This window comes from Suncus etruscus, chromosome 3 (assembly GCF_024139225.1).
Source record: "Suncus etruscus isolate mSunEtr1 chromosome 3, mSunEtr1.pri.cur, whole genome shotgun sequence".
NCBI classification, from domain to species: Eukaryota; Metazoa; Chordata; class Mammalia; order Eulipotyphla; family Soricidae; genus Suncus; species Suncus etruscus.
The window spans coordinates 147195695-147212286 of record NC_064850.1 but is presented as its reverse complement, the minus strand read 5'-3'; the positions used below and the strand labels follow the sequence as shown (position 1 = coordinate 147212286).

Here is a 16592-nt window from a genome sequence, read left to right as displayed (position 1 = left end):
TGGGGGCCGCAGGAGGCAAAGTCGGGGTGATCCTTGAGTGCAGAGTCAGTATAAGCCTTGAACATTGTGGGGTGTGACCCAAAAAACTAAAACAAAATAAAACAAAAAAAGATTTCTCTAGTTTAGGGCCACAAAATGTTGTACGGAGGGCTGCAAACGACCTGCGGGCCGCAAGTTTGAGACCCCTGCACAGTATGCTTTCTCCTATTAGTGAGCATATTAATGATAACAGTGACTTTGAAGTAAAAGCTAAGCCTTGACTTTATTTTCAAATAAGGCTGTTATTGTTACTGTTACTCCAGTTTGTATTTTGCTTCTCGATGTAGGGAAATTAGCATTAAGCAAAATTTTTACATGTGGGGCCAGAGAGATGGCATGGAGGTAAGGCGTTTACCTTTCATGCAAAAGGTCATCGGTTCAAATCCCGGCGTCCCATATGGTCCCCCGTGCCTGCCAGGAGCAGTTTCTGAGCACAGAGCCAGGAAAAACCCCTGAGCACTGCCGGGTGTGACCCAAAAACCACCAAAAAAAAAAAATTTTTTTTTCATGTGAAATATTGAGCTGATAAACTTTTTTTTTGTGGGGGAGGGTCATGCCCTCCATGCTCAGGGATTGCTCCTGTCTCTGTGCTCAGAATTCGATCATGCCAGGCTCAGGGGACCATATGGGATGCCGGGGTTCAAACTACCGTCTGTCCTGAATCAGCTGCATGCAAGGCAAATCCCCTACTGCTGTGCTATCACTCTATCCAAGAACTGATAAACTATTTTATTTAAAAGATTAAAGGAGTTTTATTATTTCTATTTTATTATTTCTATATCTCTTTTATTTTTTAATTTAGTTTTAAGGCCATACACAGCAATACTCAATTCCTAGTTCTGCATTTAGGAATTACTCTAGGTGGGTGCATGGGACTATATGGGATGATAGGAATCAAACTTCGGTTGTCCATGTGCAAAGCAAATACTTTCTCTGCTGTATTATTACTCTGGCTCCGCTTCTCTTCTATTCTGTCTCCCTTTTCACCCCCTTCTTATTTCTTACTCTCCCCTCTGATGATTTTGTATACTTTTTATTCACAGTTACTATAATTGGGCTTTGGCTGCTCCCATGATCCTCAGCTTGCAAGTATTCCAGAAAAGTTTGCCTAAGGTGAGGTGATCCACCATTTGTTGCTGTTTTTAACTATAGAGTATAACATTCAGAAAAATTTATATGTGCATATTTCTTTTTTTTTGGGGGGGGGGGAACCACACCCGGTGGTGCTCAGGGGTTACTCCTGGCTGTCTGCTCAGAAATAGCCCTGGCAGGTACGGGGGACCATATGGGACACCGGAATTTGAACCAACCACCTTTGGTCCTGGATCGGCTGCTTGCAAGGCAAACGCCGCTGTGCTATCTCTCCAGGCCCTATATTTCTTAATGGGTTTCTATTTAAACTGTGATATAATGTAGGAAAATGAATTTAATATAAAAATATCTGGTGGTTCCTTGTGCCCACTGAAATCATGTCATGTTCAAAATCTTGAAATTAAGTTGTTTATCTTGTCATTTTTCTACATACATAGATAGATACATAATTTGGAAGGGTCATTATTTCAAACCATTGATACTGAGGTACTGGAATTTACAGTATTGTTACTCAGACTTTTAATGATGCATCATTCCAGTACCACCCCCCCCCCCACTGTTTGCCTTGCATGTGGCAACCCAGTTTCAATTTCAAGCATCACTGGGTGTGGCATTTGCAAGAAAATGGTCCTCATAACTCATGAGATCCACACTCCCAAGGGTAGAGAATTGAACACAATCACCTGACAACCTTAGAAAAATTATTTCTACACTATAAGGCCCCCTAGTTCCCACTGCAGAGCTGCCACAAAAGGGTACTATCCATCACTCAGTTCATCAACACTCCAAGGAGTTTGGTTGGCTTCTGTAATAGCACTATCATATAGGCTAAAGGAGGGCAGTAGTCTAGGGCTTGGTGGTCTTAGCTAGACTAACCCAAGCTTTTTTGTTTGTTTCTAGGCCACAGTTGAGTCCTGGGTCAAAGATAAGATGCCAAAGAAATCTGGACGTTGGTGGTTTTGGCGTAAAAGAGAAAGTTTGACCAAACAGGTAAGAGATACCGGATGATTATTGCTATGGCCTGAAAAAAACAAGCAAATCTCCCATTACCCCCTCTTACACACACATAATTGTTTCTGTTTTATGGGGCAAACCTAGTGACTCTCAGGAGCCAGGGATTGAACCCCGAATGTAACATATAGGCAGGTAGTCAGTTCTTGTGCCACATCCCCTTCCCTGAATATGTCATATATTTAAAATAGTGAATTTTCTGGTGTATATGACGACCCCTACTTTTCCTGTTAAAATATAGGGTTTGGGCTACGTTCACCGTATAAGACTACCTCTCTTTTCACGCACACCAAATGGAAATTAAAAAAACGTAAGATTTGATTTCAATATGGAAATTTTAATTCAAATGATTATGTCATGCATGTACTTAGCTGGAAAGCTGTCTCTTATAACATAAGGCTATTTGTCATTAAACATGTAAACATAAAACAATGAAATTGGATTCCTCCAAGATCAGCTGGCTGGTTTGCAGTGATTAATAGGACAGCAAGAGGGAGACAGAGTACTGCAGTGTAAGAGGGGGGCGGATCAGTCGTCTCTGAAGCTGGAGTTAGTTTCAGCATGCTGTATATAAGATGTCCCCCAACTTTTAAGAAGGTTTTCATGGGTTAAAAAATCGTCTTATACTGCTAAGAAATGTTATAATGTACTACAATCTGGGAACTTGAGGGAACAGAGTAATTGTACGTGGGTTCTATTTTATTTTTCTTAATGTTCTTTGGCTGAAATTGCAAAATTAAGGTATCAGCAAGGGGATTTCTTCTAAGAATTCTGTTTATGGGTGATTGTCCTTCCACTGTAACTTTACTTTGTCCTCATAATTAAAAAGAATAAATTCTTTAAAAAAAAAAAAAAAAAAAAGTCGGTCCCGAAGAGATAGCACAATGGCGTTTGCCTTACAAACAGCCGATCCAGGACCAAAGGTGGTTGGTTCGAATCCCGGTGTCCCATATGATCCCCGTGCCTGCCAGGAGCTATTTCTGAGCAAACAGCCAGGAGTAACCCCTGAGCACCACCAGGTGTGGCTCAAAAACCAAAAAAAAAAAGGTCTTATACGCCGGAAAATACGGTACCTTTTTTCCTAGCCATTTGCTCCTCTATAATACTCTTCTAGAATAACGTTCACTATTTTATTTATTTATTTATTTATTTATTTTGGTTTTGGGGTCACACCCAGCTGTGCTCAGGGGTTATTCCTGGCTCCAGGCTCAGAAATTGCTCCTGGCAGGCATGGGGGACCATATGGGACGCCGAGATTCGAACCGATGACCTCCTGCATGAAAGTCAAACGCCTTACCTCCATGCTATCTCTTCGGCCCACGTTCACTATTTTTTTAGTAGCTCTTGTGCTATACACAGTTACTATTCTAGATTCTTTATATATACCTTTCCCCTTCACCTATTAGCAGGAATGTTTGAATTCTCACTTGACCAGTAAGGAAACAGGTACAGATTGGCAAAATGACTAACAAGAACACATAGCAACAGTGAGGGCTATTGATGGTGTTTGACTTGGAATCTGTTTGGGAAGTCTCTGTGCTCTCTACCTTTCTGCCTTTCTGCATCACCTCCCAGAGGGAAACACAAGCTTACATCCCTCTTGCGGGAGGTGGGGGCTGAGCTGTCACCAGTCCCGTCCCTTCTTCCATCCCTGTGGACCAGGGGTTCTACACTTCATGATTTGAAGTGGTGTTCTTTTTATTTATTCATTTATCTTGACTTGGCAGGGTCACTCCCCAGGAGCCAAGGGAACCAGGTATGCTTGGGGTTGAATCTAAGACTGACTTCCTCAGGCAGGATGTTAGCTCCAGGCTTCATTCAGTGCTTTGTAAGTTTTCACCACTGGCTTCAGCTTTTTGCATAAGCATAAGCTGCTATCTCATCCTTTTGTGCTTGTCAAACCCAAAGAAGCAGGTCTATACTTCCTCAAGTTTTGTTTGTAATCTATTTCTCTACATATTGTCCCATGGTGCCAGAGATCCTTTTGATGGATTTTTTGCTTGTCAATGGAGGGGGGAAATTGACCATTGCTGTGATTTTCTTGTTTCAGCTGCCAGAGACCAAGGAAGGGAAATCCGAGGTGCCACCAGTCAGTGAGCTGCTGCCCAGTGGGAAGGAGCCCCCTAGTGGCAGGTGAGGGCCTGACCATCTGCATAGGCTACCTCTGTGGAGCCTTTGGGTTGGGTGACTTGGATGATTTTAGTTCTTAGTTGGAAACCTCTAACTAAACAAAGTCATGGCAGGAAGGAACTTTTCCACACCTGCCCTAGTTGTTAACTCCTGCTTTTTTAAAACTGATTATCAGTAGGTCAGAGTAAGTAATTAATACTTAATTAAATTAATGTTTATTTAATTAAATTAATGTTCCTTACTGAGCATGTGTTCCCACCCGAGACTCTCACTCTTGGGGCCCAGCGTTGGGGAGAAGGACCTTGTTGTGTCCATGTGTGCTGCTCCTGTGCTCCTAGGATGAAGTAGCTAGAAAGGAGCAGGGTGTCCCTGTCTGAGTGATAAAATAACCAGACCCTGGCAAAGGGCAGAGAAAGCAAATGTCCTCATCACAGTCTAGCTTTAGGACAGAATTTAGAATTGATCCTTGGTCAAGTGCTCTTCAGTCACTGGATTGGTGTTGAACAGGCCGGCAGAGGATAATTCATCCAGTGATGAGGGTTCCCAGGAGCTTGAAGAATCCATCAAAGTGGATCCTGTTCCCACAGAGCCTCCAAGCCATAGCAGTGCCACCTCCTATAAGAAGTCTCTGCGACTATCATCAGACCAGATCGTGAGTCAGTCATGTGCTCTGTGTGGGTATCCAGGTCCTCTAATGACAATCTCATCAGATGCGCGTCTCCTCGCAGTCCGAGCCTGGCACACATTACACTTTTCTGTCCATGTGTGGTCATAAGATCTCAGACATAGACCAGTATTCCCACCTTCAGGAACACTGGGACACAGCTTCTTCCAACCATACCTCCCACCTCAGTGTCCATGAGTGAGCCCAAAAAATATGTGTTTTCAATGTGATTCGTGGGGCATATCACACTGCCACCCGGCACTATACAACCCACTGTATCAGCAGAGCCACATCAGAGCACATCAGAGAAGGTGCATTTTTGTCAGTTGAGTATAGTTGTCCTTTGCTGTCCTTTGCCCACTCCATGATTTTCACCCTTTTCCCTTGTAAAAAGGTCTTGTTGGGCCCTGTATAAGACTGTGTTGCATTGAGCTGAAATTCTGGAGTGTGGCTGTTAAAATCCTGCCAGAGTTTTTTCATCCTGGTTGTTTTACATTTAATTTGTTAAATTTGTATGATTCTTCCTATTCTTGTATATTCACTCAGGTATATATATTTCAGATTTCGAACCTTTTTCATGTTTTATCTTAATAACTCAGTAGTTACATATTATTAGAAAGTGTGACTTAATCATATTGTGCATCAGGATGACCCATTTGATTTCACACCTCCCCATTATTTTTCTCTTCATTGTACTAAGGCAAAACTAAAGCTGCAGGATGGCCCCAATGATGTCGTGTTTAGTATTACAACCCAGTATCAAGGCACCTGCCGTTGTGCTGGTACCATTTACCTGTGGAACTGGAATGACAAAATCATCATCTCTGACATCGATGGGACAATAACCAAGTAAGAAAGAGCTCGTGGACATTTGCCTTTGCCACCAGTGAGTGTGTTTCTCTGCATCTCTATCCTTTTATGGATGAAATAGATGAGTGAAGTTGTTCAAGTATAAGGTCAAAAATAACTTTGGAAAGACCCAGTTACTTAGCCACCAACTTCTGATGTTTCAAAACAAAACTGTTGAGAATTGTGGGGGGTAGGAAGCTGGGTGGCTGTAAATTCTATCTGGCTTCCACTTTCAGAAGCTTTTTGGTGGAGTATTTGCCAGAGACTGCCTTGCTGTAGCACAAGCCACGACAAAATGGTTGTGTAGACCCTTCCTTTTCTCTCCTTCACTTTTGACAGCTGGCATGTAACCGAACAAACTTGGCATTATATGTGAACTTCTGTGATATCTTTTTCTATTTCTGCCCCTCAGGTCTGATGCTTTGGGACAAATTCTTCCACAGCTGGGTAAAGACTGGACTCATCAGGGGATAGCAAAGCTGTACCATTCCATCAATGAGTAAGTTACCATTTGTTGGCCTGACCTAGTGACCAAGAAGTGGAAAGGGTGTATATGTGGGGGGGGGGAGGGGTTGTACATGGTCAATGCCTGAAAAACTGTGAGTGTATGATTCAGTCATTTTGGCAGGCAAAGATGCAGCCTTCAGTCAACGGTAGGAGCAGCAGCTGCCACCACTATTTAGGAACATGTACTGTGTACTTGGCAGTGTGTGTTGTGTGTGTGTGCTAAAACACACATGCAAGTGCTCTAATGTTCAGTTCTACTGCTCAGCTGCATCCCTGCTTCTGCCATATATGTTGTAGCTATAGTACCTTATTCTCATGGTCCTACAAGTTTTACTTAACTTCAACTAAAAGCTATAATTCTTTTACGGTAATTTTTTTTGTCCTTTGGGCCACACCTGGCAGCACTCGCGATACTCCAGGCTCTGCCACTCAGAAATTACTCCAGGCAGGCTTGGGGAGACCATCTGGATTGCCAGAGATCAAACCTGGGATAGTCACATGCAAGATAAATGCACTACCCATTGTGCTATCGCTTCGACCCCTTACAGTAATTTAACAGCCAGCTTTCATTTATTATAGTGGGAAAGTTTTACCGTATTTGCCAGCGTATAACATGACCTTTCAACCCATGAAAAACTTCCTAAAAGTCTTAACAGTAAGTTGCTTCTTAAAAGTAAGAGGGGTGCGGATCACTCGTCCCTGAAGCTGGAACAAGTTTCAGCATGCCGTAAACCAGCACATAATATGACTCCCGACTTTTAGGAAGTTTTTCATAGGTTGAAGGGTCGTTTTATACGCCGGCAAATACAATAATTGTATTTCTTTGAGCAGGTAATGCATACATGTATTACCTTCAAACATACAAGTTCAAATGTATTGCAAAATCTGTGTCTTAAGCATTACATCGAATGGCCTCATATGAAAATGGTTTGTCACCCAAGCATAATTTTGCTCCTGTCTTGCAGAATGATTTGTAGTGTTTTAATAGATCCTCTCTATAAATTTATAAATTATCTTTATAACAATTATTTAATCTTCTATAGGAGACATTTTTTGGGGAGGGGCCACACCCGGTGGTGCTGAGGGGTTACTCCTGGCTGTCTGCTCAGAAATAGCTCCTGGCAGGCCCAGGGGACCATATGGGACACTGGGATTTGAACCAACCACCTTAGGTCCTGGTTCGGCTGCTTGCAAGGCAAACACCGCTGTGCTATCTTTCCGGGCCCTATAGGAGACAATTTAAAGAGAGTTCGGGATTCTTTTTATATAGGAAGTATATTGTTTATATGACTTTATATAGACTGCTAAAAGTATATCAGAACTTACATATTTAGAATAATCTGTGGGTATGTAAACTCCCAATTTCTGCTTAATATTTTTCTATGAAAAAGGTTAGTTTCATTTCAGTTTTCCTACTAAATTCAAGAATTTATTTTTCATTGAAAATGAGAGAAAATATATTGGTGTTTTCAAAGAAAAATGCTTTGTTTTCCCTTTAGCCACATGGTGTTAAGGGTGTGGCTCAGCAGTTATTTGAGGTCCCGGTTTTCATCACCTGCACTTTAAAAAACTATCTAGGGCCAGAGTGATATACAGCAAGTAGGGTGCTTGCCTTGCATGACCTGGGTTTAATCTCCAGCACCACATTTGATCCCCAAAACCTATCAAGAGCATAGCCTGGTGTGGCCCAAAAACCAGGGGATTATAAACCTGTAACCAAGGCACCTGGACAAAGATGTATTCTCTTTCAGAAATGGCTACAAGTTTCTATACTGCTCTGCCCGTGCCATCGGCATGGCCGACATGACGCGGGGCTACCTGCACTGGGTCAACGATAAGGGCACCATCCTACCCCGTGGTCCTCTGATGCTGTCACCCAGTAGCTTGTTCTCTGCCTTCCACAGGTGCGTGAGAGGATCACAGACTCAATTCTTGGGGGGGTTATATCTCCAAGTTTTGAATTTTTTCATAGGTCTCATTAGTCCTGTGTCAAATAATGGTCAAGAAAAGTAAAATTTTTTATTTATCTTCTTTCCTAAACCCTGTCACTCATGATTTTTTTTTTAATTTTTTTTTTTTTTTTTTTTTTGTGGTTTTTGGGTCACACCCGGCAGTGCTCAGGGGTTATTTCTGGCTCCAGGCTCAGAAATTGCTCCTGGCAGGCACAGGGGACCATATGGGGCGCCGGGATTCGAACCGATGACCTCCTGCATGAAAGGCAAACGCCTTACCTCCACGCTATCTCTCCGGCCCCTTTTTTTAATTTTTTAAGTTAACAAATTGACTGTGGAGAAATAAGGACAGCAGTTACCTATGTGTTTTATTTGTTTGAATTGGGATGTTGTTGAGTACTAAAATCTTTCTGGGATCATACACCAGGGAAAACTTTTTAATTTGGTGATTGTATTTTTTTCCCCCTAGGGAAGTGATAGAAAAGAAACCCGAGAAGTTCAAAATACAGTGTCTGAATGATATCAAGAATTTGTTTGTCCCATCCAAGCAACCTTTCTATGCTGCCTTTGGAAACCGTCCAAATGTAAGTGTCTTCTCCACGGATTCTGACACGTGCATGAGATTCAGAGAGAGGACTTTTAGTGCCTTTTAGTAGAGCCGTGCCAAGATTTTTACACTAGTAGTCTATAAGGCAAAAATCTTCATTGCTAACTTTTCGCTTTATTTCAGCAACAAAGAGGTAACCCTGGGGGTGGGTCCTAGAGTGTTGGCTTGAGGGAAAATGCTTTGTCTCCACAGCTTCAGTGCCATCTCCTCAGATCAGTTTTTGGTCTTTGTTCTTTGAGAACCTCTAAGATATGTCCTCGGATTCATCTTTGAACCCTAGCATCTCCCCTTCACTAATGCTCCACACCTGTCACCTCCTTCCACTGGTGTTATCAGCTTACCTCTGACAGGCAGGGAGACCTAGCATCTCCTGGGCTTTCGAGTGTTCTGTCCCTCGAACCTCCAGGACACTGCAGGTCAGCTCCACTTCCCATACTGGTAGTCTCCAGCTATGTTCAGGGCTGAGCTGTACTGCCCCTCACGTTTGCTATTGGCTGCTCTCCATGAAGTGCCTCCTAATTATTCCTGCAATTAATCACTGCTACCATGATTCTGTTTTAGGATGTGTATGCTTACACACAAGTTGGAGTTCCAGACTGTAGAATATTCACCGTGAACCCCAAGGGCGAATTAATTCAAGAAAGGACCAAAGGGAACAAGTCATCGTAAGTACAGTCTCACTTCTCAGCTTGGGGGCAGACAGGCAAGGGTGGTTCCTGGAATCTTGTCAACTTTGGGCCTCCAACCTGCTGCTCTAGGATCCATGAGTAGCTCTGAAACCTGCAGTTTTGTGTGCTTGGAGCACTGTCGGGAACAGCTTGTGTGTTTCTCTCTGGCTTCTTCTAGGTATCACAGACTGAGTGAGCTCGTGGAACACGTTTTCCCACTTCTCAGTAAAGAACAAAATTCTGCCTTTCCATGCCCCGAGTTCAGCTCATTCTGCTACTGGCGGGAACCAATCCCCAAATTGGACCGGTACGACCTGGTCTGAGGCACAGCCATCTGCGATATGCTCAGTCACCCATCTCGCAACAGGGAAGGGGACTGGCCCTTCTGCTGGACAGAGGACACCGGACCAAGGACTGGTTGCTGCTGACATCTGGGGTACTGACTTTCTAGAACAAGAGCAGGTCAGCTCCTGGATCAGAAGCTGCCTCCCCTCTTCTTCCTGGCTCTGCTACGGGGTCTGTGGCTCGGGGCCATGCAGGGACAGCTGAGGGGAGCTCAGACATGATGGCAGCAGCCTGGGCTCCTGTCACTGTGTCACTCCAGACATATGCTCAGTGCAGGGTTGTCTTCCAGGTGCCCCTTGAATTGTGTGCTTGAAAAGGATGGAGAAAGAAACCATGTGTGGACCAAAGCATTGAACCAAGTAAAGTGTTCTTTTCCGTGGGCAGTTGAAAGTGTTTCTCTCGGAAACCCGGGCTTCCTCAGGGGACAGTGTCCACGGAATACTGTGCCCTGGTTAGTGATGACAGTTCTCTGTGGGCTCCCCTGAAACAGGAAGCTGATCCCCAGGGCTGCTGGCCCTAGCCCCTTCAATTGTGGCCTTCTCATATGACTGCCACTCTGGGAGGCCCTTGACTTAGCTTCTAGGGCCTCGTCAGAAGAAACAGATCTTGCAGGTTAGCACTAGCCTTTGGTTAATTCACAGCAGATGATTCTCTCTTGGGGGAGACTAGGAAAATGTACACATGCAGTTGAGTCCTGGGAAAGTTTTTCTCTACCTGCCACTATGCGTTTCCCCTCTCCCAATTGTCAGTTGCCTAGACAGCACCTAAGCAGGGCTGTGGCCTGTCAGCCCTTTCAGAGCAACAGGAACCAGGAATTCCAGGAGTCGTATTAATAATCACACAGACAGAGAATAGTTGGAGGCTTCCAGGGAACCACAAATGAGCAAATTAGGGTTTCTGAAGGGGACAAGAGTGAGACTCAGGCACCGAGGCCCATGGAAGTGATGGCTATAGCTCCGTGCCCTGAAGCATTCCTCTTCCCCTCCTGGTACAGGGCTCACCTCTGACCTGTGGGTACTGCCCCTTCACCTCCCCTAAGATAACAAGCGGCTATCTCTCCCATCGTGGTCACATACATTTCCCCTGGATGCTCCTGCAGGGAGGGACCTTACCACTCACAATTCTAGGATGAATGGTCTCTGTGGTTCAGGAAAACTTCTAGGAGGTTCTACCAGGGCAATGATCTGATGTGTCTAATGGGTGGCACCTTGTCTCAGGTGCACCAGTGCGTCCTGTCTGCTGCTATCAGCAAAGAACCAAACTGCCTGTGCTTCTCCTGAATATAGCTTGTAGGCTTTTGGCGTCTGTGTAGCACTGAAAATGTTCACGACACCCCTTGGTCCCTTTTGGGCTAACCACTAGAAAGTCTGGCTAGCTAATTTTGTTTTTGACAAGCTCTTCTCCCCAGACACGTATTTTAGCAGGCCCAGCCTGGTTACCCTAGTTCCCTGGCCCCACCTCAAGGGTCCCCAACCCTGTCCCAGCATCCTTGAGCGCTAGCCTGTGTCGTTTTGTCTCTGCACATTGATCCAGTGGGTACATATGCTAATTAACATAAGTCTATTTCCTTATTTAAAGGAATCCCTCTTACTGAAAGTAGATGATTACTATTACTATAGTGTTATGAAAGTATTGTTTGTGCTGAAAATTCATTGCCATTTGGTACAAATGACGTTTGTTCTTTCTGTGAAAGAGAGATGCCCTCAAGTATGTTTGTGCACAGACCCTCACAGTGGCAGCTCTGGAAAGATGGTGCCTGGCTCTTAGCAATGGGCATTCAGGCAGGCAGAGCGGTCTCCAGGTTGCCGTGCCTGCTGCTTAAAGAGCCATGGCCTCTTCCATTATTTCAGCACCCTCCCCCTCGACTTTACCATGTGCTGGCATTAGCAGGCTGGGAGGCCAGCACACACACGCTCAGCCATGTGAGCACTGCATCAGGTGTGCTTAAAGACAGAGCCCCTAAGCTATTTGTCTGGAAGGAGAGAAATTTGCTGGAGGAGGGCTTCGGCACAGGCGGGTATGCATGGCCCTGTGGGCGTGGTCCAGTTGGTGTAGGCAAGGCCTTTAAGAGTAGGTAGAAAGTATACACTTTTTCTCTTTGCAAGTCAGTAAAAACAGACTATTGCAAGGAGTTTTTTTTTTCCAGTGTCATTCTGAGTACCCTGGGAAGCATGTTTTCACCCATCTTAGAGCACTCTGGGTTTAAACGGTTCTCTTTAGTTAAAAAAGGGAATTTTTTAAGTGTTCTGCAGGTGAAAACGATTTTTTGAAGGGTTTGTTTTGAAGGTAAGAGATGGAGGGGGAAAATTTACTCTTTTAGTTTAATATTACAGTCTTTGATGAAGTATTTGATGATTAGTAGCCTCACTAATAAGTTTTTAAGTTCTCAGAAATAATTGTGATATCAGTACAGTACTCTTAGTTATGGCAAAGACAGTTGTCTTAAGGTGAATGGTTAATACTTTGGTGCAGTGTTTGATGTTCAACACAAAATGTTACAACAATAAATAAACATAAGCCAACTCTTTGTGTTTGACTCTTTCCTTCCGAGAACATAAAACCATCCTTTCTGTACTCTTGCCAGGAAGTTATCGTTTCCCAATTTTCATAAATTAGCATTTGACCATTCTGACACTCACATTTATCTAGAGATGGGACTTATTTCAGGGCTTATTTTTCCCAAAACTTGACTCCAAAAAGTGAGACTATACCAAACAGGACATGACCTCTCTCTCACTTTGTAGGTTCTGCCAGGGAATGATTCATTCTTACATATGTGATTTTTGGTATTTTCTCAGTCATCTCCGGGCTTACTTCCTCCCACCCAAGATCTTCTGAGAACCCGTTCAGAGCCCTGGTCATCCCACCTTTCATCAAACCCTTCAGGTTTACTAGACCCAGTGTTTTCATCAGCTTAGAAGACATAATATGATTTTGGATCAAAAACCATACCCTACAAATGAATTGTGAACACAAATATTTAGAACTTTGGTCCCCAGCTGAGGTGACCTGTGTTGGACGTGCCATAGCCCTCCAGAATGGGAAAGTTCTCTCCCAGGGCTTCTGGTCAAGACAGGAAGGATGGGGGGAAGCCAGTAAGGGGAGCTGCAGGTCCTTGGGGTGAACCTGGTAACAGGCAGAGCTGAGGCAGGCAGGTTTCTTAGAGAGGAAATCGCTATCATTTCAAACGACTTCCTGCAGGCAGGAGTTGGACCTGTTGACAGTGTTGTTCCCTGCTCAGAGCCTGGTTCAACTACATGACACCCCTAGTCTTGTGAACATTCTTCCTCCCCACTGATAAAACAGAGGGGAAATACATGTTTGAAAAATGTGCACACACGCATATGCAGTCATATTTTCCCATTGATAAGGAAGGACATGAATGACATCTCCTTTCATACTGTAAAGAACCTGCAAGGAGTATTCCAAAATGACAAGACCCTTGAGGTGAATGTGCTTACATGGGAATAATTTCAAGTGCAATGAATACAAACTAATTTGCCTTCGATAATGGTATTTCCTGCTGTTTTTAATCATTTAAGCGAGACCACTTTCTGACGTCCTGAGAAAAAGTTCCCTGTCCTGTCTGCTTAGGAAGTGCCCTGACCTCTCTTAGCAACCACTTCCTTATTTCACAAGTTGTGACCAGAGGCCTGAGTCACTAAGTACCCTGGACTTGCACATGCAACATGAATGGAAGTGATATAACCTTCTAGACAGAGCTCTGCTAGCCTGGTGTTTTTTCTATCTATAAATTCAGATCCGATGAAAGGACTGGGTTTTGCTTGGTGTTCTAGAGATCTTTCCAAGGAAGGAGTAGGGGGAGGGGATGGTCCTGCCTACATGGGTCTGGTCCTGCCTTTCCTGCTTTTGAGTGAATCCATCCCCTTGGCACTGAGTGAGTCTTTCTTAGAGATTGTGAGGGAATAAGGGCTTGTGTCTTTGCTAACTGGGTTTCTTGAGAATGCACCGACACGCTGGGTTTTTCCCTGTCACTCCCAGGATAGCCTGTGACAACCTGACAGCCAGCTTCCAGCTGGAGAATTGGAGTGTGAAGCACCAGTCCCTACCCATCCTGAACCCACTGAAGGTCCAGGTGCCAAAGTACCACAGAGCTCCCCAGCTAGGGGGAAACAGGTACAAACAACACATTTGCAAGTTGACATGGAGAATCAGCTTGAGTATTTGGTGCTGGAATTGAGATCAAGAGATCTAGTCTTACCAGCTCCATTTTTTTCCTAAGACTCAGGAATTTGCAGTCCCCTGTGGCCCTTTTGGTCCATAGATCCAGCTGGCCTGATGTGCTCAGAGACTCGGTGCTCCACACACCCACAGCAAAAAGAAATGAGCCGGGGTAAGACCTGGCCCAGAGTGCGCTCTTTGAAATAGCTGCTTTGCCCTGGGTTGTGCACGAATCTTTAGGTCTGTAACCATCTATCTGTGCACCTAAGCAGTAGCTGTGAGAAAGTGTTTCCAGGGTGCCAGAGAAGGGCGCCTCTTTAACTGCAGGATTCTGGGAAGGCTCTTGACCCCTGAGCACAAATGGCATCTTTACAAGCCAAAACCAAATAAAACCAAAGTGTCTAGCTTGGATGCTGAGGGGTGACAGTTTAGTTGAATGCTCTATAGTCTTTCTACCTGCAGGCCTGTAACTGCCCATATACAGTAGTTGAAGACCACTGGTTTAAAGTCTTCAGCCTTTCTAAAGGGGGCTGGAGAGATGGTACAGTGGGTAGGTTGTTTGTCTTATGTGGTATCAGTCCCCGGCATTTCATGTTTCTGCAAGCATCACCAGGAGTGATTCCTGAGCACAAAACCAGAAGTAACCTGAGTGTGCTGGGTGTAGCCCAAAAGCAAAAACAAGTCAACTATCTTTTACAGTATATTGGGATGGGGGGGGGGGGGGAGTATTTGGGTTTTGGGGCCATATCCAGTGCTGCCCCATAGACTATTATGTACTAGAGATTAAGCCGGAATCAATCAAATACAAGAAAAATGCCTTAACCCCTCTTTTCTCCTGACTTGTTTTGATGCCACATCCAGTGGCCTCTGCTCTCAGAGATCACTCAGAGTATGGGGTGCCAGAATGGACCTCAGTTTGGGGCCAAGTAAGTGCCCTTCCTGCTATGCTATTGCTCTAGCCCCTGCTGTAAACTATTTGGGGTCATCTCAATCCATAAGGCAACAGGCTTAGGTAACACAAAGTGGTTTTATGTCTTTATTGACACTCCATGTCTTTGCACTTGAATTGCGCATGTCATTCAAGGAGCCCAGCCTGCTGCCTTCTCATGTCTCCTCAGAGGTACCAGCCTGAGATCACCCACCCCAGGGCAGCCTTGGCTTGTCTGTGCAGGGGCACCCAGTACAGCAGCACTTCAGTGTTTCAACTTGCCCTCCTGCGTGCAGTGTAAGTGGAAATGGACCTTTGCCGTGGTTTTGCCCTTTGGTAGACAGTAGCAACAGGTTTGGGTTTGTGCCCTAACCCACACCCCTAGTCGCTAGCCCAGCTGCCCTTAGCCTCGATGACAGCTCACAGGCAAGGGCTGTTCTGGCTCTTCTGTGCAGACTACCAGAGCAGACTACCAGGGCTCTTTCCTCACAGCTGGCCTGTTGAGTGGAGGAGTTCAGCAGTCAGGACAGATTTTTCTATCTTAGGGGAGGGCTGCTGTCTGACCAAAACTGGACCAGTGCTCCAGTTCCATTCACTAAGGGAATATATTAAAGCTTTTGTCTTCTGACAGCTGCCTAGAGCTGTGCAAGGGACGGGTAGAGGAAGACCCCGCTGAATGTGGAATACATCTCGTCAAAGTCTGTGTGGGCCAGCCTGCCTCCGGTCACCACGATATTGACGCCATCTCCTGCCTTCAAGTGCACAATCAGGTGGAAGGCCCCGGGGCCCCCGCAAGTGTGTGGAGCCCCAGGGGGCCGGTGATATTCCAAGAACTCTCTCTTGTAGCCGGCAGTGTGTAGCTGGGCCACACTAGCGTTGGACACAGACAGCACGGCCTCCACGTAGGTGTCCCTCTCAGGTGTTAGGGTGGCTGTAATCAGATAGCGCCCGTCAAATGGAGCTGTGAAGACCCCTGAAGTAGAAAGACAGAGTGTTCAATTAAAGCCCTAGCCATCCCGGACCTGGGGTTCCCCCAATCTGAGTGCTCAGAGCTCCCTGGTGCTTTCATGATCCTGGCCTGGACCAGGAGGTATGCTAACTGCATACCTTCTGGTGACACCCAGAAGAGGAAAGGACAAGCAAAATTGACGAATTTTGCTGCTGAGGTCACCAGCAACTCAGCACACAGCAGTTGCCCCAGGAAGGCTAAGCCTCGGTGCGGAGACAGCACTTGAACCTGGGCCCCCAGCCTTGGCTTTGTCTAGACCTGCTCCCACTACCTAAGGGTTATCGAGAAAGTGACTCTTCATGCTGGGGCTCACCATCTTGAGAAGCACCTCACAGCCAATGCGGAATGAGTCTCATGGCACAGCTACTGCCATAAGCCCTGGGAAACTCCTGAGCAGCTGGCTTAGGGCTCAAGCCATGACTTGTGTCCCCAAAAAAGGGACAGGAGACTGGTTCTTAGGCAGCCCTCATGAGTGAGTCTCAGCCCTGGGCCTCATACAGGAGGTATCATTCAGAGCCAGCACCCAGCTGAGACTCAACCAAAATAAATGGCATCCAGATTGGGGAGACTGGTGAAGACCTTAAATCTGAGATGTACCTTGTGAAGCAC

At 45.2% G+C, this 16592-nt stretch overlaps 2 protein-coding genes across 2 annotated transcripts in view; one reads left to right on the top strand and one right to left on the bottom strand.

Moving 5' to 3' along the window:
• Positions 1-10243, top strand: part of LPIN2 (lipin 2) — a 62619-nt gene extending 52376 nt beyond the window's left edge. The window contains exons 11-20 of the mRNA XM_049770020.1: positions 1083-1152; positions 2032-2121; positions 4193-4275; positions 4780-4924; positions 5637-5785; positions 6198-6284; positions 8044-8196; positions 8714-8828; positions 9413-9516; positions 9698-10243. Coding sequence (XP_049625977.1) covers positions 1083-1152; positions 2032-2121; positions 4193-4275; positions 4780-4924; positions 5637-5785; positions 6198-6284; positions 8044-8196; positions 8714-8828; positions 9413-9516; positions 9698-9842 — 1141 coding nt within the window. The 3' untranslated portion in view covers positions 9843-10243. The remainder of the gene's footprint in view (positions 1-1082; positions 1153-2031; positions 2122-4192; positions 4276-4779; positions 4925-5636; positions 5786-6197; positions 6285-8043; positions 8197-8713; positions 8829-9412; positions 9517-9697) is intronic.
• A 4816-nt stretch (positions 10244-15059) lies between these two features.
• The window catches only part of EMILIN2 (elastin microfibril interfacer 2), a 59606-nt gene continuing 58073 nt past the window's right edge, over positions 15060-16592 (bottom strand). Inside the window, exon 8 of the mRNA XM_049769996.1 lies at positions 15060-15947. Coding sequence (XP_049625953.1) covers positions 15610-15947 — 338 coding nt within the window. The 3' untranslated portion in view covers positions 15060-15609. The remainder of the gene's footprint in view (positions 15948-16592) is intronic.